The sequence below is a fragment of the Bos javanicus genome, chromosome 22 (genome assembly GCF_032452875.1).
Source record: "Bos javanicus breed banteng chromosome 22, ARS-OSU_banteng_1.0, whole genome shotgun sequence".
In the NCBI taxonomy this organism is placed as follows: Eukaryota; Metazoa; Chordata; class Mammalia; order Artiodactyla; family Bovidae; genus Bos; species Bos javanicus.
The window spans coordinates 16,640,713-16,665,816 of record NC_083889.1 but is presented as its reverse complement, the minus strand read 5'-3'; the positions used below and the strand labels follow the sequence as shown (position 1 = coordinate 16,665,816).

At 44.5% G+C, this 25,104-nt stretch overlaps 1 protein-coding gene across 4 annotated transcripts in view; it reads left to right on the top strand.

Annotated features, from left to right (window-relative positions):
• Positions 1 to 22,552, top strand: part of LOC133235143 (interleukin-1 receptor-associated kinase-like 2) — a 70,220-nt gene extending 47,668 nt beyond the window's left edge. For 2 of the 4 annotated variants that reach the window (XM_061396219.1, XM_061396220.1), the window contains 10 exons: positions 2,108 to 2,199; positions 4,023 to 4,217; positions 4,300 to 4,364; positions 6,650 to 6,764; positions 8,296 to 8,405; positions 10,334 to 10,529; positions 14,500 to 14,562; positions 16,906 to 17,106; positions 20,255 to 20,546; positions 21,540 to 22,552. In XM_061396219.1, coding sequence (XP_061252203.1) covers positions 2,108 to 2,199; positions 4,023 to 4,217; positions 4,300 to 4,364; positions 6,650 to 6,764; positions 8,296 to 8,405; positions 10,334 to 10,529; positions 14,500 to 14,562; positions 16,906 to 17,106; positions 20,255 to 20,546; positions 21,540 to 21,652 — 1,442 coding nt within the window. In that variant the 3' untranslated portion in view covers positions 21,653 to 22,552. Of the gene's footprint in view, positions 1 to 2,107; positions 2,200 to 4,022; positions 4,218 to 4,299; positions 4,365 to 6,649; positions 6,765 to 8,295; positions 8,406 to 10,333; positions 10,594 to 14,499; positions 14,563 to 16,905; positions 17,107 to 20,254; positions 20,547 to 21,539 lie in introns of those variants that run through there. The other 2 variants (XM_061396221.1, XM_061396225.1) reach the window with 2 other exon arrangements.
• Positions 22,553 to 25,104: the final 2,552 nt, after the last annotated feature.

Below are 25,104 nucleotides of genomic sequence, written 5' to 3'. Positions count from 1 at the left end.
GATGGAGCAGCTGTGGGTGGAGCACCCACCCAGGGAGCCTCCCCTCTGCATCCAGGCACCAGGGGTGGGGGCAGCTGTGGCAAGCTCAGCCTGGGGGCAGATGCACAGAGGGATCTGAATGAGCAGCTGGTCTTTGGTCAGTTATACTGCCAGCAGCTGGTCTGCAATGTGTTGCTGGTTTTACTTAATTTGTTTTACCTTTTTATTTTTTTTTAATTGAAGTATAGTTGATTTACAATGTTGTATTGGTTTCAGGTATACCGCAGAGTTATTTAGTTATACAAATATATATATCTATTCTTTTCTTTTTCAGGTTATTTTCCCTTATAGCTTATTACAGAATATTGAGTATAATTCTCTGTGCTATATAGTAGGTCCTTGTTGGTTATCTATTCTGTATATAGTAGTGTGTATCTGTTAAACCAAGCTCCTAATTTATCTCTCCCTCAACCTTTTCCCTTTTCCCTTTCATTTTTTTTTAGTGGCTGAGTAAAAATACCCCATCTTCTTTATTCGTTTATTCTGGTTTTATTTTTTCCTTTTTATTGGCCGAAAGTTTAATATCTATACCTGAGCTATAGCTCTTATTCCGAAGCTCAGTTTAAGCTGCAGTGCCCTGAGGGACAGAGAGGGTATGTGTGACTGTGTGTACACCTGTGTATTTTGGGGAGGGGTGTTTATTGTTACTACCCCCATTCTGGGGGTCTCTGGTGCAGTGTGGGTATACCAACATGGTACCTTCTCAAGTGTAGTCCTTTCAAATATAGCCAGTGCTGGAAAATATGGGGGAAAAAAAGAAAACAAAAGACAAACAAAAACTCTAGAAGCAGCAGAAAACTCAGGGAGAGAGGCTTACTTAGGGTGGCCCCTCTCCTCAGAGAATGAAAGTGCCTCAGACTTTGTATCAGGTGAGTTTTGTTTTATTAGCTGCCTGGGTAAATAGTTTTGAAAAGCTGGTTCTAGTTTCACCATGGTGCTGTTTTCAGTCTTCTGAGTTAATTTTTATGGCCAAAGTTCCACATTAATCACTCCTTTGCTGGTAATGTAAGCCAGACATACTTGAAGCAGGTGGATTAGGTCCACAACACTGGGGCCAAAGTCAGGTTCCCTTGGGAGGGCCGGCCTCCTGTTACACAGAGGCCAGGCCTGCGGGAGGACCACTTGGGTATTTCCAGAGGATGGCATCTGAAGCTCTGGCTTCTGGCCAAGGTCCACTTTCACGTGTCTCTTGTGAATCTTCTCCATTCACTAAGGGCGTGAAAGCACAAACTCTGGAGCCACTGACTGGGTGTCTTTGGAAAGGTGGGGTCACCTCTGTGTGCCTTAGTTTCACCACCTGTAAAGAGTAGATGATGCGTCTGTCTCCTGCAACTGTTGTGAGGGTGAAATGAATTAGGTCAGGGAAGGGCTGGGAACAGAGCCCGGCATACTCTCAGTGTGTGTTAACTGAGCGTGCCTGGAATGCTTACCACAGCCTGGGCTTTCCTGCTGTGGCTTTACCTCCTCATGGGCTGGTTCCTCGGCCTTGGTGCCTTCCCTCCCTCACAGCTACTTGTTGCAAATGTTTCATCTTGGAGGTCCAGGTCAAGTGTTCCTTCCTCTGTGAAACCTTCCTTGATCTCTAACTCACTGAGGCAGACCTCTCTTGCCTCTCTCCGGGGAGGCTGGTTGTTGCCATTCCTGCCACATGGAGGTTTCTAGAAGTCAGGCTCTGTAGCTGATTCACTTGTGTCCTTCTCAGCTGCTTTAGAGGGAGGTGGGTTAGGGCTGGGAGTCGGAAGGCACAGGGAGCTCCCTTTGAAGGCTGACTTTGCCACTTCCATCAGTGTGGCCCTGGGCAGCCAGCCGCCTCCAGCGCCTCCTTTCCGCCTCCTGTCACGGGGGACTTTGTATAGGACCAACCCACAGGGCTGTGAGAAGTCTTCCACAGGGTAACATGTGAGCAGCCTGTGGGCTAGCGCCTGGCTGTCAGGAAATGGCTGACGTCATGATCGACAGTAAGTGTCACTGGCGTGAATGAGACACTGGCCGGGTCGGGAGACCAGTCAGGGACCCCTCCCACCTTCCTCCAGCATCCGAGGCCTGATCCACTGTCTCTCCTTTTCAGGACCTGCTGCAGTCAGAGTCAACCTCCCAGCCCCTCCTGAAGATGCCTCTTCTTCCATAAAAACCAACCAGACTGCCTCAGCTGATTCAAAGGTAAACCCTCCACCCTGAGTGTAACCCCTGGCTTTGACTGTCTTTCTAAAATGCAATGTGTTTATTCCCTGAGACCAGTTTGGGGGTTAGGGGTCCAAGTGAAGAGGCGAACCCCATCGAATTACTCTGAGCTTCTAAGACTCTTAAGTGCCAACCCTCAATAAAACAGGAGAGAGGGTCGGGGAGAGAGTGAGCTTTAGTTTTTAATGAGCTTTTCCATTATTTGTGTTTAAATGAGAGCTGATAATTGGCATCCTCCTCACCCCCCGAAATATCTTGGTGGCAGTAGTCATTTGCTTAGAACATGCCTTCCCTCCAACCTTTTTTCAACACAAAATATATCTGATTTATTCTGAATTTTTAATGATTTGGGTCCAGGGTCACTAGTGACTTCTGTGAATCTTAAGCACTTTTTGCCTTTCTAGGCTCTTTCTTTCATTTAAAAATGTTTTTTAAAATCATATTTTATGATTGCAATGGTTTTAAAGATGAACATAATCCAAGTTGGATTAAAAATTTCAACATTTTCTTTGAGGTGAAAAGTACATTTTTATTCTTTAGACTTTGAAAGAAATTATGTTAAGACATTTTTGTGGGCCCTTAAAAGTGTCTTGGTGTCTGGCAGGGAAGCCAGTGCTACACAGATCTGGTCAGTGGAGCTCTTCCATAAATGGGACTATCACTTAAGCAAGGTGATTTATATTTTAATAATTAATCATTTCAAAGACAACTGAATAATTGGGAGAATAATCATGAAGTAATGTTAAAAGAAAACACCAGAAATCAAAACAATGTGTGTGACATGATCTCAGTTTTTATTTATTTATCCTTTATTTTTCTTCTTTTTTTGGCTGAACCGCAGCTTCTGGGATCTTTAGTTCCCAGACTAGAGATCAAACCCATGAACCCTGAAGTTGAAGTATATGGTCCTAGCTGCTGGACTTCTAAGGAATTCCCACAATCCCAATTTAAAAAAGAAATCCTCATATATCTAACTGGCAAGAAGAGGATAATGGGATCATGCACAATTAGCCCCCGACTCTAATTCTTTAAAACTGTTTGTGAGAGCCTGCTATGCTGTGCTGTGCGTGCAGGCTCAGTCGTGTTGGACTCTTTTATGACCCTGTGGACTGCAGTCCGCCAGGCTCCTCTGTGCATGGGATTTCCCAGGCGAGAATACTGGAGTGGGTTGCCATTTCCTACTCCAGGGGATCTACCCAACCCAGGGATTGAACCACATCTCCTGCATTGGCTAGTGGGTTCCTTACCACTGTGCCACCTGGGAGTTCCTTATAAAAGCATATATAACTTTAAAAAATGGAAATTTGTGTCTACCTATTTTAAGGAGGGCCGCTTTTCTTAGACTTACATAGGTTATGTGGACCTGTATCCTGCTTCTCAGCATGTATACCATGTGTAGGACCAGGGGCGCCAGCCCAGCCACTGACCTGGAGTGGAATCTGACTTCAGTTGTTTGACCCTTTGTAAACTGAAAATAAAAAATAAAGGAAACATTGACCGTGGGCTGGGAATACTCACATTGTAGTTAATCTATAGGTAGAAAGGTAATGTTACCTTTCAGGGTACTATGATTATCTTCGTTTTTGCTGATGAGGCAGTGAAGGCTCAGAGAGGTTAAGTAATTTGTCCAAAGTCACAGAGCAGGTTAGAAGTGGAGCTGGGATCTGTCCTTTTTGTATTCCTCCTCACTGGATGAGATGATCCCATTCACCCCTCAGCTCTGCTGTTCTGAGATTCCCTGAGGTAGTAGGGAAAATAATACTTTCCATATTAATCTCTGTCTCTTCTCTATGAATTTCCAGGATTTCAGTGCCTCCATTCCTAAGCAAGAGACACTTTCAAGCCTGGCTGGAGATGACCTTTTCTGGAGTGAGGTAGATGTGATCCAGGCAACTGATAATTTCAACCCAAGCCACAAAATCAGTGAGGGGACCTTTGCCGACGTCTACAGAGGGCACAAGCGTGGCACACCGTTTATCTTCAAGAAGCTCAGAGAGGTAGGCACTCCTTGGTTTCCAGTAAGAGGTGGAGGCTGCATGGTGAGGCTGGATTTTCATGTTTCAATGTCTTTTCCCACAGATGGCCTGTTCAGGTCCAGGATCAGTGGAAAAATTCTTCCAGGCAGAGGTGCAAATTTGTCGTAGGTAAGTCTCCTCTTTGGAAAATACTTTGTTTGATAGTGATGACAGCTAACCTGCATATAGTGCTTCCTATGTGGCAACATGTTTTAAGCATTTTCTTTATGTAATCCTCATAAGAACCCTGTACCATGGCTACTATTATAACATTATTTTACACATGGACACATTGTGGCACAGAGATGTTAAGTGTTTTGTCCAAGATCACACAGCTAGTATGTGGCAGAGCTGGAATTTGGTTGGTTGATCTGACTCCTTCCATGCTTTTTCTCTGTAGCCACTGTATGCATGGATTAGAATTATAAAAGAACCTCGGCTCACTTGGCTCAACTCCTTCCTTCCAGTCGGGAAAGAATCTGTTTCTGTCCCATTTTTTGAGATGGACAGAAATGTACTGATTCCAACTCTAAAAGCAAATGATGACCCACAGGCTTAGCCTGGCCTAGCTCTATTTTAATGGCCTGAGAGCTAGGAATAGTTTTTACATTCTTAAAGGGTTAAACAAATAAAAAGAAGATAATTTCATGACACATGAAAAGTACGTGAAATTCAAATATCAGCATCCATAATGAAGTTTATTGGAACCCAGCTGTCCTTATTTATTTCCATGTCATCTGTGGCTGCTCTTCCGTGATGGTGCACAGTGGGGGAATTGTACCAGAGGCCAGATGGCCTACAATGGCTAAAATATTTACTGTCTAGTTTTTTATAGAGAAATTTTGTTTACCTCTGGTCTTGAGCAATAAGGGCCTTCAAAAGTCATCCTCAAACCTGCATTTTACAGATGACGAAACTGAGGCTGGAGAAGTAAAGTGAAGCTCCCATCACAGAGCTTAGTGGGGGCAGGGGCACTGGGAAAGAGAAGGGGAGAACATTTGCAGACCTGGACACTTGTCCTGCCCCTGTTGTCATTGCCTGATGGATTTAACACACGCATACTAGGCCTCTGCAGTGCGCTGGACACCAGCTGTCATTTGAGCTGGCAAGTCACTCTCCGAGTTTCTCTGCCAAATATGCAGTCTCGGGAAAGCAGTGTGTGATGACTGTGGTATATTTTAAGAAATAAAGAAAGTTTTAAAGAGGAAAATAGAAATCACAGATTTTCCATAGCATCTGTAAATTACTACTACAGTATTCAGATTTTTATATATTTTCTTTAGTCCTTTTTCTCTTCATATATATATATATGACTACACACAAACACACACACATATACATATATACACATCCTTAACTACACACACACACATGCACACACATGCACACTCGTAATGGAAACTGGAAATCTGATTCCCTTTCCATCTTGGTATAGAGCCTTCCTGGAGTAAGCAGCTATTGCTTCATTCATTCATTTGGCAAGTGTGAGTCATCAAGGCCTTTCTTGGTTCTCGGGAGTGCAGACATGCAGAAAACACAGCGTCCGCCTTGGGGAGTTCATGGTGCCGAGGGGAGAGTGAATGTAAATAACTGGTGAGGGTGGAAAGCGTGCAGTAGTGCAGTAGGATGGCCTAGCGGGAAGCGGAGAGGGGCTGAGAGGCAGGCAGGTGGCCCTTGAAACAGTGTTCAGGAGAGTCCATCAGCATCTGCCTCAAGGTGGAGGAGGGAAGAATGAAGGGGGTGTTTTCAAAGCTATTTATGACAATGAAAGGTGACTAATTAGATGGGAGAGGTAAGGAGGTTTCTAGGAAATTGGATGGTTGGTGGTACCCTTGGTTGAGCAAATAACTAAGTCTGGAGAATCAGGTTTGGAACTTGTTGAGTCTAGGCTGTTTACCTGGAACATTGGGATGCAATTTGACATTCAGGTCTGGACTGTGGGTTGGACCTGGAGAGATGTAGGGGTGCTCCTCATAGAGAGGGTGCACTTTGTAGAGGTGAGAGATCCCTGATGGAGCAGCTTATAAAATGAGATGATGAGCCCATCCAGGGAGCCTCAGGTTTCAGAGAAAGGCTGAGGAAGAGGGTCTTAGTGGAAAAGGCCAAGGAAGAGCTGTCAGAGAGGCAGGAGAGTCAGGAGGGAACAGTGACTTTCAATCGGCCAGAAGAGGATTTTGTGAAGAATCACAAGTGGTTGGGGTATCATGTACTTTGAGTTCTTTGATTTCAAGCATCTTGAAGGCATGCAGTTGTCATCTCTCTACCCTCAGGAGTCAGAGCATTTGGTACCTGGGAGCTTCCTGGTGGCCTCGTGGGTGGAGAGGGCAGAAGAGGTGGAGGAGGCAGGAAATGGAGCTGTCTTTGATTATTCTTTCTGTCTAACTCCTCATGCCTGCACTGATGCCTAATTTCAGATGCTGCCACCCCAACGTCTTACCTCTGCTGGGCTGCTGCACTGGAGAACAGTTTTACAGCTTGATTTACCCATACATGGCAAATGGTTCTTTACAGGACAGACTCCAGGGTCAGGTAAGGGGCTGGGTCATGGTCAAAGAACAGGACTAGGCAGCATTCACTTACAGAATCAAGGATTAAGAACTTAAAGGAATCCAGAGGGGAAGAGGGCCACTCAGCGGCCCTTTAAGGAGAGGAGTTGGGCCAAGATAGATAAGATCTGGCTAAACATCTTCAGGAAAAACCTATTTAAAAAGTTTTTTGACAAAGAGGCATTTAAATCAAGAGTAAGACAAAGGTAACCCATAGCACTATATTATCCAGTATTGTTCTGAAGGTACAAGCCAGTGCACTAGGCAAGAAAAAGAATGAACAGATACAGAGTATGGAAAGTGGAGGTACATTTTTCTTAAAAATGGTATTCTAATAAATTCCTATTTGTTTGTGAATATATGGAATATTTATGGAGAGATACAGGAAACTGGTACCTTGACTGCCTCTGGAGAACTACATGTAGACGGGGCTCAGGTTGGGAGACAAACTTTTACTACATACTCATTTGACCTTTTGCATATCATACCATATGAGTGTTATATCTATTAATGTTATAATTTTTAAGACAAACAAGCCTCCTTCCCATAAAGTCCTCAAACAGAGTGACAAAAGTTATTCCACAGCAGAATTATTGCTTCCCTTGGGAGGGATCAAAGTAGTTATTCATGGTATAATAATGATTGTTAGCTTTGCTGAGCTCTCACTGTGGGCAGGACACCGTGATAATGGCTTTGTACATCTCCTTCAGGCCTTGCCACCACCCCAGAGGTTCCCCCATTTTCAAAAAGAGGAGTCTCTGCCACAGAGAAGCAAAGTAACTTACCCAAAGAAACACAGCTGATGGGTATCAGGGCAAGAGTTCATGTGGCTCCATATTCCAGAGTTTTTGAGAAATCTATTAGCAAGGCCAGTTCTTAGAGGACGTAGAATCTAAGAGGTCACCTAAAAAATAAGAAGGGATTTTTCTTGGACATTCAGCCTTAGAACAACAGTGGAAGTATAGAGGGCTTTAGACCACCCATAATCTCCATCAGCTCTTGTGACATCTCTCCAGATACTTATAAAATCAGCTCATGTGCTTGATGTGCCAATGCAAGGTCCTTAGTTCCTCTCCCAAGCAGCCCCTCTTAGAGAAGAATTCCAGAATTGCTGCATGATAGTCATGATAAAAATAGCTGGTATTTAGTGAGCACCCACTGTGTGGCAGGTACTATGCTGGGGGCATACCATTCACTCCTTTGAATCCTTACTACAGCCTTAAAGCATAGGGATTAACGTTTCTATTTTATATCAGAAAAAACTGAGGCTCAGAGACGTTGAGTGTCTTTTCCAAAGTCACACAGCTAGTGGGTGTCTGGGCTGGGATTTATACGTAGATCTGTCTGATGTCAAACCAGTTCCCTGTCAGTAAACCATGCTGGTTGAGCCCTGTTGTTGAGGACCTGAGGGCTGGAGGAGAGACAGGAGCCCAGGACTCTGTCACTTTAAAGTCCATTGAGGATTTTAAAAAGTCACAGATGTCACTATTTTCTCCTCCTTTTCTTTCTCTTAGGGTGGCTCAGACCCTCTCCCCTGGCCCCAGCGCATCAGCATCTGCTCAGGACTGCTTCATGCCGTGGAGCACCTGCACAGCTTGGAGATCATCCACGGCAATGTCAAGAGGTGAGAGAGGAGGGCTGAGCCCCGCCTCAGGCTGGGGTGGCAGGGATGAGGCCACACACACTGCTGGGTCCCATTCCTTTCCCTTTGTCTCTCTTTTCTTTGACTTTCTCTCCCCTCCTTGCCTCTCTTGGATCTCTTTTTCTTTGCTGTTCCCTGGAACATCAGTGTTTCTAGGTTGTACTCTGTCTCTGGTTGCTGTCAGCATGACTCCCTATCTCCCTAACAAAGGTATTTCCCCAACAAGTTTGTTATTATTTCCCCACAAGCCTTCCATTCCCCTGCCATATTTCACTTCCCCTCCAGCAGCCGATCTGGACTGGGTCCTTGAGCTGTGGGCTGTGGCTGCCAGGCTCCCTGGGCTTCTGAGACCTGCTTTCGTTCGTGCATCTGTTGTCACAGATCCTGTGACACAGGTTAGGTGTGCACCCCAGCATCTCAGTACCGTGCTCCCAAGACTAGAAACATGGAGAGGGATTCCAGAAGATACCAGAAGATCTGGCAACAGTGACCTCGAAACCATAGCATTCGCACTTCCCCAGAGTTCTGTCCTCTTTTGGCCAGTGGAAGCCTTTTCCTCTTTTCTCCCCCCTGATTTTTATTGAATTGTGCAAACAATTGTAATAGCAAGAAAGGAAGTGAAGGGACAAGAGGTCATCCTGACCCTATTACCCTGACGTGGCCTCCATTTCTCTGCTGTTTTTCTTTTCCAGCCCTTGCCTACACAGATATCTCAGCCCTAAGATAGCACTATTACCTGATTACCAACTCATAATCTCTTTTCCCCCATGATTTAAACATTTCCTCACGTTGCATGTCATCAATTTTTTGGCACTTCTTAGTCTTCCATTGAAGGTATTTGCCCATAATTTACATAATGGCTCCTAATAGCCAATATTGGAATTGGTGTCTACTTTTTTTGGGTGACAAGACAAAAGGATTTATTGAAAAGGGATGTTTAAGTGAACAGCAGCAGGGTCAGGGAACCCGGGAGAACTGACCTCTGTATCTACTTTTTAAAAACCATTTAGGGTTAGTTTGAATATTTCTTTTAAAGGTTTTGTTATTATTTTTTTTGATGTAGGTCATTTTTAAAGTCTTTATTGAATTTGTTACGATATTACTTCTGTTTTATATTTTGATTTTTTTGGCCATGAAGCATGTGGGGTCTTAGCTCCCTACCCAGGTATTGAACCTACACACCCTGCATTGGAAGGCGAAATCTTTTTTTTTTTTTTAACTTTCTGTTTTGTATCGGGGTATAGCCGATTAACAATTTTGTGATAGTTTCAAGTGAACAGTGAAGGCACTCAGCCATACATATACATATCCATCCTCCCCCAAAACCCTCTCACATTGGAAGGTGAAGTCAATCGCTGGACCATGAGAGAAGTCCCCAGTTTGAATATTTTTATACATGTAGGTTAGTTTTTAAAAATTAAATTTTTTTCCTTTGGAGTACTTTCTGAGAGTATTCATTCCTGTAGATTAGATGCTTAAGTCTAAGAATATTTTTACTGTTCGTCTTATTCCCCATGATCTGAGCAGGTTCAGTCCCAAAGAATGCTGATGTTTAGACTTGAGTCAGCAAGGCCACAGCTGGGGGTTGGAACAGCTTCAGAAGAGATGGAGCCAGTACAGCCTCTGGGCTCAGGGCTGATATCCGTGGGGATAAGGATGGTCGTGCCTCTCTGGCCACCAAATGTCATTTCTGGGGCAGCAGGACTGATCTTATCTTCCTCCCCATTTGCTGGTGGAGGTCGGCTCCCAATCCCCACCCCCCATCAGGACTGGCTCATAAACTTGTTGAGGGTCTTCAGTGACCCTCGTTGGCTGGCTCACTACTAAGTTGCTTTCCAAAAGGGTCTCCACGGCAACCTCTTCTTGTCCACCTCAAAACAAGAAGGTTCTCTCTGCCTTCTTTCCCACAGCTCCAATGTTTTGCTAGACCAAAACTTCACCCCCAAGCTGGCTCATTCGATGGCTCACCCGTGTCCTGTCAACAGAACATCAAAATACACCATGATGAAGACCCACCTTTTCCAGGCCTCCACTGCATATCTTCCAGAAGATTTCATCAGAGTGGGGCAGCTGACAAAGCGAGTGGACATATTCAGCTGTGGAATAGTAAGAGCTTCCTTCTGTGCTCAAATCAAGGCCTGCACACATCTGTCCTTCCCATGGCTCCTCTGTAAGCACAAACTAGAAATATTCCACAAAGTACAGCAGGAGTTGGCAAATTATGGCCTGCAGATCAGAACTGGCCTACGGCCTATTTTCTATGGCCTGTAATTAAGAATAGTTTTTATATTTATAAAAGACTGAATAATAACAACAACAGCAATAATAAAAGAACGTGTGACAGAAATTGTTTGTGGCTCACAAAACCTAAAATATTTACTGTCTAGCCTAGAAAGTAAATATCTCTAGAGATATTTACTTTCTAGAGAAAGTTTGCCAACCCTTGAAGTAAAGCTCCTGCTCCCCATGAGTGTCCAGATTCTAATAGGCTACAGATAGCTCCTGACTTCTCTGATGTGCATTCAGCCTGCCATCTAATTATCCATCCGCTTGTCTATTTCTTCTTGTTTGTTCATCTGTCTGTTTAGTCCATCTGTCCATCCATCAGTCCAGTTATTATCCAACCATTCATGCAACAGCCACCCATCCATTCAGAATCCATCCAGCCATCCAACCCGTGTCCTAATCACCACTGCTGTCCATCATTACTGTGTGCCAGGCACTTGGACTATAAATGTAACTAAAGCACAGACCCTCCCCCAAGAGTTCATGGTCTGAGTCTAGTAATCTCCAAAACACATTTCTATAAAACACCAGTTCCCTGAGATCTCAATAGGTATGATGTGTTTAAAGGGTTTCGATGTGTTCAAATAGGTTTGAGAAACGCTGGGTTGAACAAGGTTATGCTTGTTCAAGGAGAAAAAAGTTACCACAAAAAATTAACCAGGGCCTTTCATATGGTAATAGTCTTTAACCTGGTAATAATGAAGCAAGGGTATGCAGCATGTCCCAAATTCCCTTGACTATGGAGCCTTGTTTTCTTAGCATCTCTAAACATCAGAGACCTGGGGATCCCAGTCTGGGAAGTTCGGGCTGAGAAAAGTGACGGTTTCTGGCTGATCTCTGCCTAGAGCCAACAGCTGCATCTTGGCCCTTGCCTTCTCTCTTCGTCTCCAGCCTCAAACTCTGTACTTCCTCTCCCTGACCACAGTCTGTCTGGTTCTTCCACTAATGCCCTTCTTCGGAGCCACTTTCTGCCCTCAGCCCAGCTTCCACATATGAGGTTCTGCTTCCTACTGTCTCCTGGCACATCAGCCCTTCTGGTTTACTTGTCCCCCAGTTCTTTCCTGCCTCACCCCCTCCCCACCCCCACCAGCACCACTGTGGGGGCTGCTCAGTGAAGCTCAGCAGGGTCAGCCCAGGATCCTCCTCCCTTAAGAACCAGTGGAACTAAACCCCGAAGCTGCCAGGCACATACAGTGTAGAGCTGAAGAGCATGAGTTTGAGTCCCAGCTCAGCTGCTTTCAGCTGTGTGACCTGGGGTATCACTGATAACTCTGGGTCTCAGGTTTATACTCTGTAAAATGGAGGTAATGATGCATATAGAAATTAATGAGATTCGTAAGATAGCATATAAAAACTGGTTAGCAGAGTATGTTACATTGATCAGTATGACTATTATTATGGGGATTAGTGTTAATTATTATCATTATCCCTGCCTTCACACCCTCACTCCTGATTTCTGTTTATGCTTGACTTTTTAACTCAGTTCTGGATGTAACAATTGACTTTCCCTTTCATTCATTCAGTGAGTGCCTACTGGTTCCCTTCAATCTTTTTCTCAGCTCTGCTGCTGATGGATGGTATGATTCTCAACTTTGGTTCTTGTTGTGGGGAACACTGCCCTTCTCTGTTGTTATTGCTGTTTTTGGTTATCTTTTTTTTTGAATATAGTTGGTTTACAACATTGTGTTAATTTCTGCTATACAGCATAGTGACTCAGTGATACACATATATACATTCTTTTTTATGTTCTTTTCCATTGTGATTTATCCAAGGATATTGAATGTAGTTCCCTGTGCTATATAGTAATAAGTCACTGGTTTTTTGATGAGCGCTAAGTAATTTTTGTAAAAGGCCTGGCACAGGGCCTGCCCTGTGGAAGAGGCAGAGGAAGTTTGTCTGTTCATTTCCTCTTGTTCTTCTCTCCAGTCTTGGCAGGACCTCGACTGGAGTCCCTTTTCTCTTGGCTCCCCTCCACCAGCTGCAGCGGTGCCTTCTGCTGCCCGCTCCTGGCAGCTACAGTCTGTTAGTAACGCTGCAGGCCCTTTCAGGGTGGAGGAGGAGTTCTTGGCAGTTGTTCAGTAGCTCAGTCATGTCAGACTCTGTGACCCCATGGACTGCAGCATGCCAGGCCTCCCTGTCCTTCACCGTCTCCCGGAGCCTGCTCAAACTCATGTCCATCGAGTCCGTGATGCCATCCAACCATCTCGTCCTCTATCGTCCCCTTCTCCTCCTGCCTTCAATCTTGCCCAGCATCAGGGTCTTTTCTAATGAGTTGGCTCTTCACATCAGGTGGCCAAAGCATTGGAGTTTCAGCTTCAGCACCACTCCTTTCAGGATTGATTTCCTTTCGGATTGACTGGGTTGATCTTCTTGCAGTCCAAGGGACTCTCAAGAGTCATCTCCAACACCAGAGTTCAGTCAGTTCTCTGGTGCTTATCCTTCTTTATGGTCCAACTCTCACATCCATACATGACTACTGGAAAAACCGTAGCTTTGACTAGACGGACCTGTGTTGGTAAAGTAATGTCTCTGTATTTTAATATGCTGTCTAGGTTGGTCATAGCTTTTCTTCCAAGGAGCAAGCATCTTTTAATTTCATGGCTGCAATCACCATCTGCAGTGATTTTGGAGCCCAAGAAAATAAAGTCTGTCACTCTTTCCATTGTTTCCCCATCTATTTGCCATGAAATGATGGGACTGGATGCCATGATCTTCATTTTTAAATGTTGAGTTTTAAGTCAGCTTTTTCACTCTCCTCTTTCACCTTCATCAAGAGGTTCTTTAGTTCCTCTTCACTTTCTGCCATGAGGGTGGTATCATCTGCACATCTGAGGTTATTGATATTCCTCCCAGCAATCTTGATTCCAGCTTGTACTTCTTGGCAGTAACTGGACCTTATTCTGTCTTTGAGAGAAGTTGTTGGAGGGAGATTTAACACTAAACTGGAGTACCCACTCCCTCATATACAGTCATTAGATCACCATGTACCAGATAAGGATACAGGCTCAGATTTTAGTTTCTTGCCCACAGATCACCCCAGCATGTAAGGAACAGAGTCAGAATATGAACCCAGGCCCATGTGACTGGCTGGACTCCGTAGCCAGTGTGCTGTTACCTCTGCTGAGAATTTCTGTTCAAAGCAGCTCTCGCATTTATTAAGATACAGATCACAGTTTGTCAGTTTGGTGGTGGCTTACACCAGCTCAGGACTGTGCTTTTTTCATGAATGGATGAATTAATGAGCAAACAATGTTAATAAAAGCCTGTGGATGAAAATGCTATGGATATTGCCAAGATTTTCTGTCTGGAATAGATATCTGCATGTGGATTCCTCCTTTTCTTGAGATTAACATAGCAGTGCCTGCTTACCATTTTTGATGGGTTTTAAATGAAAATATTTTTAATATATAGTGTGTGTGTATACATATGTATGCGTGTATACAGATAGATGTTTATATATATATAGAGAGAGAGAGAGAGAGAAGGGGGTGTGTGTGTTTGTGTGTGTATATCTATCTGATGGTGATACACACACATTTGGTTTTCATCCTCCTTGCTTTGCTATCAGTTTAAACTTCTCCTAACAGCTGGGTGATGTGTTTAGCTAGAGAAGGTGTTTAGTGATGTTTACACATTCCAGATTTGGGGCAAGTGTCTGTGCTGGCAAATGACAGAGCCAGGCCTGAAGCTCAGACTGTATTCCTGAGAAGAAGCTTCTCTCTTGGCCAGAATCTCCTGTGTGAACTTGTGCGTGTGTGTCTGAACTGTGCTAACTCTGTATTCTCTCCAGGTGTTAGCCGAGGTCCTCACAGGCATCCCTGCGATGGATAACAACCGGAACCCGGTTTACTTGGTAAGCGAACCAACCCCTTCTGGCTCACAGCTATGAGGGGTTTAGGGGTGGGGAGAGCAGGAACCTCCACTGTACCCTCTGTACCCATTTTTATTGCTAATGAGGCCTAAATCCGGGATTTGATTTGTACCTGTGCAAAGCAGCTGTAACCTTCCCCCTTCACCAACCAGACAACAACTACTTTTGCATGAAAATAGAGTTTAGAATGTTTGGGGAAATCCATTTCTTCTGTCTACATGTCAGGCAATCAAATAGGGTTTGTTTGATTTTTTTTTTTTTTTTTGGCCACACCGTGCAGTATATGGGCTCAGTTCCCCAAGCAGGGATCAAACCCACGCCCACTACAGTGGAAATACAGTATTAATCTCTGGACCACCAGGGACGTCGTAGCCTTTGTCTTTAAATTGGTGAAAGTAAATTTCAGCCCTTTTAGGTTTCTATAATAATTTCTATTTTGTAGGTTTTATAACAACTGTCATTCAAATATACATGTGTATGTGTATAGTGGCAATTTCAGAAATATAATGACATAGCCCAACTCTGTGATTGACACTTTATATATGCGTATGTGAGTGCTCAGTCATGTCCTACTCTTTTCAACCCCATGGACTATAGCCTGCCAGGCTCCTCTGTAGTATTTTCCAGGCAAAAATACTGTAACCAGTTGCCATTTCCTCCTCCAGGGGATATTCCCAACCCAGGGATCGAACCCAAGTCTCTTGCATCTCCTGCACTGGCAAGTGGATTCAGTTGGGAGTTGGTTAAAAAAGTGACGATAGTGGGGACTTCCCTGGTGGTCCAGTGGTTGAGAATCCTCCAGGGAACACAGGTTTGATCCCTGGTCCGTGAGCTGGGATCCCACATACCACAAGGGAGCTAAAGGCATGTGCTACAACTTCTGTAGCCTATGAGCCCTAGAGTTTGTACTCTGCAACAAGAGAAGTCATCATGATGAAAAGCCCTTGTGCACCCTGAGTAGAGAGTAGCCCCCATTCACCCCAACTATGGAAAGCCCACGTGCAGCAATGAAGGCCCAGCACAGCCAAAAGTAAATAAATAAAGAATGACAATAGGGACTTTCCTGCTGGTCTGGTGGTTAAGACTTCACACTTCCACGGGACAAGACCTATGATTTCGTTGGCAATAGCCAACTGGGGAGCGTCTCCTTACACCATTCCTTCAGGGCAATCACTGTACAGGTTCTCATTTGTTTCAGATGGTGTATTAATTTCCTATATTTAATCTATTTAATCAATACAAGTAATATATTTATAACCTATTTATATAAGTAAATGCATACATGCAAAATGTATCATGTAACATAATTTATGCTATACAAATTATCTATATATAGTAATATATCTATTGTTATTTGTATAGCATATCTTCTGTTTTATGCATAGTTCAGATTTCTGCTAAGTAGCATAAAATATAACATGTAGTACAAAATTTATAAAATATAAAAATATACATAGTATTATTTATATAGTACATCTCCTATTAAATATGTATGGGCCAGAATCCTACATCCTAACATTTTCCTGTAAATGTTAATAAGGTGGGTTATTAGTATAATTATACTATATTGTACTATATTGGTATAATTATGCTATACTGTACTATGTAAATGATAGCTATTATTACTATTAATTACAATCACTAAGGAGATCAGTCCTGGGTGTTCTTTGGAAGGAATGATGCTAAAGCTAAAACTCCAATACTTTGGCCACCTCATGCGACGAGTTGACTCATTGGAAAAGCCCCTGATGCTGGGAGGGATTGGGGGCAGGAGGAGAAGGGGATGACAGAGGATGAGATGGCTGGATGGCATCACGGACTCAATGGATGTGAGTTTGAGTGAACTCCGGGAGTTGGTGATGGACAGGGAGGCCTGGCATGCTGCAATTCATGGGGTCGCAGAGTCGTACACGACTGAGCGACTGAACTGAACTGAATAGAGCATTAAATGTTGATTCTGTGTCAAGTACCACACTTTATGCACTATGTCTTCTAATTTGTGTTAATTTTATTCCCATTTTCCTGATGAAGCAACCCAGGCCTAGAAAGGTTAAGCCCCTGCTTGATGATATGAGTGTGCTATGAAATGCCCTGTACATGTGGGGGATTTAGCCGTTCTCCAGTTCTTACTGTTTTACTTGTTTCTGGGATCCTTGCAATTATTTTTTAAAAGCCATGTTCGTTTCCGGAGTGTTTGCAGCTCTGGTGCCATGCTGGAGGTGGGTGGGGCACATGTGTTTGCCATCCTGGAGGTGGGTGGGGCACATGTGTTTGGACCCCACACCCCTGGACCTCACATGGGGGTGTTTCCACTCTTTCCAACAGAAGGATTTACTGCTCCATGAAATTCCCAGCAGCACCATATCGCTCTGCTCCAGGAAGATGGGTGTGGAGAAAGAGATGGCAAAGGAGATCTGCCAGAAATACCTGGAGAAGAGAGCAGGGAGGCTGCTGGAGGCCCACGCCGAGGCCTTGGTCATGGCCGCCTGCCTCTGTCTGCGGAGGCGCAACGCCAGCCTGGCAGAGGTAAGGCTGAAGCTCAGCCCTTCCCTAGCAATGAGCCCTGTCTGTGAGTCAGCTTTACCAGGGGCTCATTACGATCCCTTTACCAGTCCCTTCACCGAGAAGTGATTTCATGATTCAGAGCCACATTTAGTGGCAAACAGCAGTGTCTGCTGGAGCTGACCGCAGCTAAGCTGGAGTCAGAGGTCCTGAGGGTGCCTCGGACCATACTCTCAGATGTAACAGAAGTCCATCTGTTTTCTCTGAACCTGCTTTATTCCTCGTCCTCTCTGCGGGCCCCTTTTCCTTCCCTTCATCCTCTTGGTCAGGGGATACAGCCATTTTCATTTACATGTCATAGTCCTGTTTTCACTAAGTGGCCAAGTCTCCAGGTCCCAATTTCAACCTCTTAGTGAGAGAAACTCATTGGCTTAGCTAGAGTCAGGTGTCCACCTGTTGGCAATCAGGTAAGGTAGGAGTTCAGTATATAAACCTCCTGGCCAGGGGGTCAAGCCTGGCAGGTGGCAGGGCCAAGTCCCAGAGAAAGGGATCATTTCTTAGCCCATGGACTAGGCAGACACACCAGAAATCAATCACCACAGCAGATAAAACATTTTCCTATGGCTAGGATATGCAGAGGTGGTTTCCATGGTAGTAGGTATAAATTTGGGGACCAAATTTGCTATGTCTTTTTAAGACAAAATAACTCCCTGAGAGGGCTCTTAGAGGTTATCCCACTGAGTGATTTTGAAGTGGTGTCTGGCAGAGAGGGGCTCCTTGGGAGCACCTTTTAGCAGAAAGAGAGCTGCAGGCCCTACCCACGACTCCAACCAGACATTCATTGTCACTTCTCATAACTGTATTGGGTTCTTAGTATTTTATTTGAGGAAAGGGTTTGGTAGCTGAAACAACAACAACAACAACAACAACCACAAAGCCTTCAAACACCAATGCTTACAGCCAAGCCTCCCATTTTACAGACGAAGTCAAGACCCAGAGAAGGGGGGAGGAGGCCAGAGGGATTTTGGGTCAGAGCCCTCTGGACTCCTGGCTCAGCCTCAGGGTCACCATCTTTGGCACCAGGATGTGGCAGGAGCCAGAGACCAAGTCCTGAGTCTCAGCCTGGGCTGGCTTCAGCTACCTGAGTGCATTCGCGTATTGAGCAGTGGCGTGCTGGACCCTGGGGATAAATGGGGAACAAGGCAAGCCCAGTTCCGGTTTCCTGGAGTTCACAGACATTGTGCAGTAACTGTCTGATGAGTGGTGTATGACAGGGGAGCCCTACCCAGGACTTTCCCGAAGAAGTAATATGTAAGCAAATGAAGAGCAATCCAAGCAGAAGGAACAATGCATGCAAATAGCCTTAGTTGAGTGAGAGCCCAGCAAGATCAGGGGCCTGGTAGAAGGTCAGAGTGGCTAGAACACAGAGTACATGGGGCAGAGTGCTTTGTGATGAGGCTTCTGGGGAAAAAACCTAACAGTAGAGGGCTTTGCAGGCGCAGTCAGGATGTTGAGAAAGTCCCTGGGGGTATTAAGCAGGAGCAGAACATAATCAGACTTATGCTTTAAAAAGATCTCTTTCCCTCAACATTCATTCTTTTTATTCTTTTGTTCAGGGTATCAGAGTACATTCAAAGAAGCTGCTCTGATGAGGAGACTCCAAAATAAGGGAGATAGAAATTTGTTCTTTTTAGCTCAAGAGTTTGAATGTTGGCAGTCCAGAGCTGATGTGGCAGTGTCGCAGTATTAGGGATTCAGGCTCCTGTATTATGGCTCTGCTGTCCTTATCATGCGGCTTCCATGTCAGAGTCCAAGAAGGCTGCTGTAGCTCAGGCCATCACATTTACATTTCAACCACTGAAAGGGAGTTTAAGAGGAGAACATATCCTCTTCTTGTTAAGGGTGTGACTTGGAAATGCACACATCACTTTTTCTCACACCCCATAGGCCAGAACCAAGTTATGTAGTTTTGTAGTTTTTAGCTTGACAAATATTTACTGGGTACATCCTGTGAAGATTTATCTCAAAAGGTAACATTTGAACTGGGCCTTGAAGCATGAGGAAGCATTTGCTATGTAGAATAAAAGGGACAGGGCACTATACGTATACACAAAGGAATGAGAAACGGTCTTTGTCCAGTATTTCACAACCAAGCTAGGAAGATGAGAGATCAGTAAGGCCTGGACTTGAAGGGTTTAGTGGTCAGCTCTGCCACTCACTGACTGGGTGACCTTAGGCAAGGAACTTAACCTCTCTGATCTTTTAAATTTTTATTTATAAAAACTCATTGTATGTCGTGTGTCAAAGGTGCTGTGTAAATTGCAAGGCACTGAGCAACTGAGATGTGTTATTTTTACTAAGGGTAGGTTTGTGTGCCATTTGTATGAGAGAGAGTATGTGTGTAAGGAAGAAATATTTCTTCCCTGCCTGCCTTTAATCTTCCTAACCTCCCTAACCAGAAAAGCCCTCAGGTGCAGTATCTATGTTACTTAGGGCATTTCTAGTTGAAAGTGATAGAAACTCAATTCAAATTCTTAGATACAGACACACAGATGTGTAAACAGAAAGAGAAAGAGAAGGGAGCCTGTGAATGAGCGATTTATTGGCTCATTTAACCACACCACAGGCAGGATAGGCATTGCTGGGGCAGCTAGGCCCAGGGTCTCAACCAGCAAAAGTACAACAATTTGAATCTCTTGTGCCTGTGGCCCCTGTGCTCACTCTCTCTACCCCCACACACCACCCCCATCTCTAGCCCCTGCTTTACTCTGTGTGGGAGCTTCATTTTCTCCTACTGTAAACACGTTTTCTTTGTGAGGCGGGGAATCTGGCTGTGCCACTGGGAAGGAAAAGACAGTATTTCCTCAATAAATATTAGGTGCAAGAGTCCCAGAGAAGGATCTGATTGGCCTACTTGGGTCACATGCTCAAATCTGGACCAATCATTAAGGTCACAGGGATGGGATACTGAGATCGACCCATCTGGGTCATGTGCTGAGGTGGACGGTGATGAGGTCAGCTCTTTTCAAAGGAAGGATGCTGTTCTTCCAGCCAAAGCAACACTCATTTAGTTTTTCAGTCTCTCTCTCTCTCCCCCGCTGCCTGGGAGATCTGTTAGATTTTTAATTTCAGAAAGAATTCCTGATGAGTGCTCTCGTCTCTCTTCCCCAAGGTGTGTAGCTCCGTGGCTGCTGTGGAAGAGCAGCTGAGAGGTCAGGAGACCTCGCTCCCCTGTAGTGGGCTTTCTGAGGGCACAGGCTCTTCCTTCAACACCCCAGAAGAAACAGATGACGTGGACAATTCCAGCTTCGATGCCTCCTACTCCATGAGGGCTGCACCCTGGGCTGGGGCTACCTCCTCGCCTCCCCTGACAGCAGATGAGGAAGGCATGCTGCTGGCTGGTGGAGCAGTGGAAGCTGACTCCTCCGCTGAGGCCTGTGCCCCTCCAGAGCCTCCCCAGGATGGTAAGTATGGTGTCTCAGTGCTTATACATGGTCATTTATGTCCCTTAACTCAGCCTATCATTTATTCCTTTTCTCCCTCATTCATGCATTAATATGGTTATTCACCTGTCCACCTGCCAGCTGACTGGATGAAGAGTGTCATCCTCCTTTTCCCCCCAGCCCTGATGTCCAGTCCCTCACTCACGCCTCTCTATTGACCTAAGTATCCTTCACCTCCATCTGCTTCTCTGCATGGCCTGTCCCCGTAACCCTCCCCCTCGTCTAAACTACTCTCCTCTTGCTGGGTGACTGTACAGCCTCCCTGTGGCCTCCCTGATCTGCTCTGGTCCCTCACCAGTTCTTCTTCCAGGGATCAGCCACTGTGGTTTTTTAAAAACAACTCCTGTCACCCCTCATTTAAAGCCCTTCTGTGGTTCCGCATTGCACTTAGAGACCAAGTAAAAACTCCCTCGGAACTAGCAAAGCTCCTTGTGGTCTGTCACCACCTGCCTTTTCATCCTTACTTCACACCTTGCCAGCTGCTTCCAAAGATACTTTCTATTTCTGCCTCCTGGGTCCAAATACACCAGGTTCCTTCTGAAATAAACATTCAGAAGGCCTTTACAATTCAGCATCCTCTTCCCCTAGTAAACGTGGCTCTGTGAGTGTCTCAGACTCTGACCTTTCCTGTTGTTCCTCTTCCTACATGGAGGTGAGAGGAAAAAGAGAGAGTGTAAGCTTCATTCTAACGCTGTCCCCTACTTCCAGGGGAGAAACATGGAAGCCCTTCCCCTCTGAAAGGTAGGGGTAGGTGGCAGTTTTTCCCTGCAAAGGCAGAAGCAGTGGCAATGCTCATTCCACTTAGGCCTGATTCAGAACCCCAATTTAAGTGAAAAACTCTGACCAAGTCTGACTTTCTTAGAATTACAATAATAGTAACTATTTCCAGCTATCAGTAGTTGCAAAAGGTATTTACGTTTTGTTCAAGTTGCTTTTCTTTACATTGAATGTCAGCTACAGAGACTTCGTGGAAAATCGAGATCAATGAGGCCAAAAGGAAACTCATGGAGAATATCCTGCTTTACAAAGAAGAGAAACTGGATAGCATTGAACTTTTTGGCCCCTGATGACTTGAACACAGCTGAGGACCCTCGTCCTCCATTGGAAAGATGAACATCAGATCAAGAAAAAGATCTAAGGAAGAATCGTGATCTCCCAGGAAACACCAAACATCAGCTTCCCTTGGGTCAGGCGAAGAGACACTTCCACTTTTCCAGAGTGAGTCAGGGGAGACAGGACTCAGCTTTCCAAGACACACAAATCCATGAAGTCCTCTTCCTTTCTGGGATTTGTCAATAAGACCTCTGGGTTATCAGGCCACTAAAGTGGAAACCCTGGTCCATGAGCCCAGGATGTGGGCAATTTTGTGGTTCTGGGGAGTATGTGATGATAACCACCCCCGCAGATGCCGTTTCCTGGCTCTCACCCTCGACAACCACTGGAGCATTCTGAGTGCTGATGGCACTTTCCGAAGCTAAGCTCTCTAGGTCATATTTGCCGCCTGCAAACTTCCATGACCTCAAAGACTTCCAACTTGCGTCCCAGTTCGGTTCTTCACTCCTTCCTCAAGGTCTCAAGTTTTACACAAGCCAGACACTTGGCAGAAGGCTCTGGAGATTTCTCTGTTTTCTCTTTTGGAAATCTTGCAACTCACAGATATTTATTTAATGCTTACTCTGCACCTTTATTTTCCCACCCCACTAACGCTAATAATTTAAATGGAGCTGTTATTTAGAGAGTATGTGTTATTTATGGCTGGATGAAGAACCAGAGGAACTAGTTTCATGACTGATTCTGCTGCTAATTAAGTCAAGCATTTAATTTCTGAGACCTCAGTTTCCTTGTAAGTAACATGCATTCATTCATTCTCCCTCCCTGGGCTGTTGGGGAGGAAGAGGTAGAGACATGGCTACAGAAATACTTGGAAAATGCACATCTTGTTTTATTAAATAAATTTTTTAAAAGGACATTAAGTGTCTACTTTTGTTATTCAACTAACATTTATGCAATGGGTTTATTTCTTAATAGTCATGTTGCAAGTCTTTTTGTTAAAATGCTAGTTTAAATTCAGTGTATCCTATTTTAAATAACCCTAATATAGTGATTTTTTTATTTCGTAAGATAAAAACACATTGGGAAAGCTAATGTGTATCATAATTAGTTGCGTGTCCAGATGATATGGAGAAGTTTCTCTGCATCCATGAGTGGTATAGTGAGGTAGCTAAGAGGTTGGGCGCTGGCTCTAAAATGTTGGCTAATAGTTGGATGATCTTGGGCCAAATTAGGGAGTTACTTTGAGCTTCTGTTTCCTCATCTGTACAATGGGGGAGGATAAAAAGTACCAGTTTCATAGGTTTGATAGTAAAAGGGCATTCAGCAGCCCCCCAGCAAGGTCAGTTTTGTACTAGTACATAAGAAATCTGAGTGGACCCCAGCCCAGGTGGACAGTGATTTCTACTGACACCTTTGTCTTAAGCTCTGGTGGCTGTTAGGATTCAACTAGAGTCTGTGTTATGTACCCCAAAAAGGACCTGAGATGTGGTAAGCACCTTCAAATTATGAACAGTATGTTTCCAAAGCATTTTGAGCAATAGAGGACAGTTGCCGATTGGGTAATGTTCCCATATGACCCAGAAATTCCACTCCTATGTATCTAAGAAATGAAAACATGTTCATACAAAAACTTGCACACCAGTTTTTATAACAGCAATATCCATGATAGCCAAAAGGTAGAAACAACCCAAATGCCCCATCAACAGAATGTGTGGCATATGCATACAATGGAATTGTATTCAACCATAAAACATGAAGTACTGATGCAACATGGGTGAACTTGAAAAGATAATGCTGCTACTGCTAAGTCGCTTCAGTTGTGTCCGACTCTGTGCGACCCCATAGACGGCAGTCCACCAGGCTCCCCTGTCCCTGGGATTCTCCAGGCAAGAACACTGGAGTGGGTTGCCATTTCCTTCTCCAATGCATGAAAGTGAAAAGTGAAAGTGAAATCGCTCAGTCGTGTCCGACTCTTAGTGACCCCATGGACAGCAGCCTACCAGGGTCCTCTATCAATGGGATTTTCCAGGCAAGAGTACTGGAGTGGGGTGCCATTGCCTTCTCCAAAAGATAATGCTAAGAGAAGCCAAACATATATACTTCCATTTTTGTGAAATGTCCAGAACAGGCAAATCCAGAGAGACAGAAATTAGGAGTGTGTGTATGGGGGAGCAGGGAGTGGTTTGGGGAGGGAAGTGGTAATGATCACAAGATTTTAGAGTGATGAAATGTTCCAAAATTAGATTATGGTGATGGTTGCACAACTTTAAATATACTAAAATATAATAGAATTATATATTGGTCAACTTTATGGTATGTAAATTATATCTCAATAAAATTATTAGAAGCACACAGAGTGGTTACTCACAGACATAAAAAATTTTGTATCTTGAGGCTCCACTTCTCATTTTTTACTACACACAGAGTATTTTCATTTATTCTGGAACCTGTTTTTTCTTGTCTTTCTTGGCTATTCTTCCTCAACAGTATATTTGGAGCACTTCCTTCTTTTTGCCTGCTATTCCATTGTATGGTTATTCTGTAATTTACGCAACTAACGTCACTTGCTGGATACTGAGATTGTTTTCATTCTTCCTGCAACCAAACCTTCCAAACAGGTTACATCAGTATAAGCTCAGTTGGTGATGTATGGGAGTGCATTTCTGCACATCCTCAACTACAGAGAATATCATCATGCTTTTTGATCACTGCTAACCTAATGGGTGAAAACATAATTTTATTTGTACTCATTAATAATTCAAAATGGAGCCATTTTTTCATATGGCAACATGAAATTTAATCAATTTTGTGATTTGTTACATTCATCAATTCATTTCCTTTGCCCACTTAATTATCTTATTGCCAAAGTTTTTACATAGTAAGGACATGAGCCCCTTGCTATGTGTTGCAAACATCTTTCCAAGTTTGTACCTTGTTTTTTAACTTTGTGTTTGTTTGCCAGAGGATAGTTTACGTTTTTGTGTAGTCTTTTGCCCCCCCCCCCCACCCCTCACCCCGTAGTTTCTGATTCCAAATCCGTCAGTTTCTGGGTTTGTCACTGGGTCTCTGAACCACAGTTTCCTGCTCTGTAAATGGAGTGATGACGCTAGTGTGGGTTTGATCAGCGCATCTGAATCTGAAGGCGTCCCGCTAAAGGGGACAGCGCTGAGCAGCAGGGAACAGCCGCGGGAGCACGGATCAATCGGTGCCCCATTCCTCCACTATCCGCAAGCCTGAGGAACTGCGACCCCGCCTTTGCTTCCAGCTCTACGAGCTAACGTGTGTGGCTCCGCCCGTCTAGCTTCCGACCAATGGACGAGTTTCGTAAGGCGAAGGGTTCCGCCTCCAGACTTACTGACCAACAGAGGGGCTCCGTCTTGCCCGGAGCTCCGCCCCTTGTTGATCTGAGCAATGGGCGCCGTCTCTTCAGCGCAGGACCCGCCCTCGCCGCACGCCGGGCTGCGGG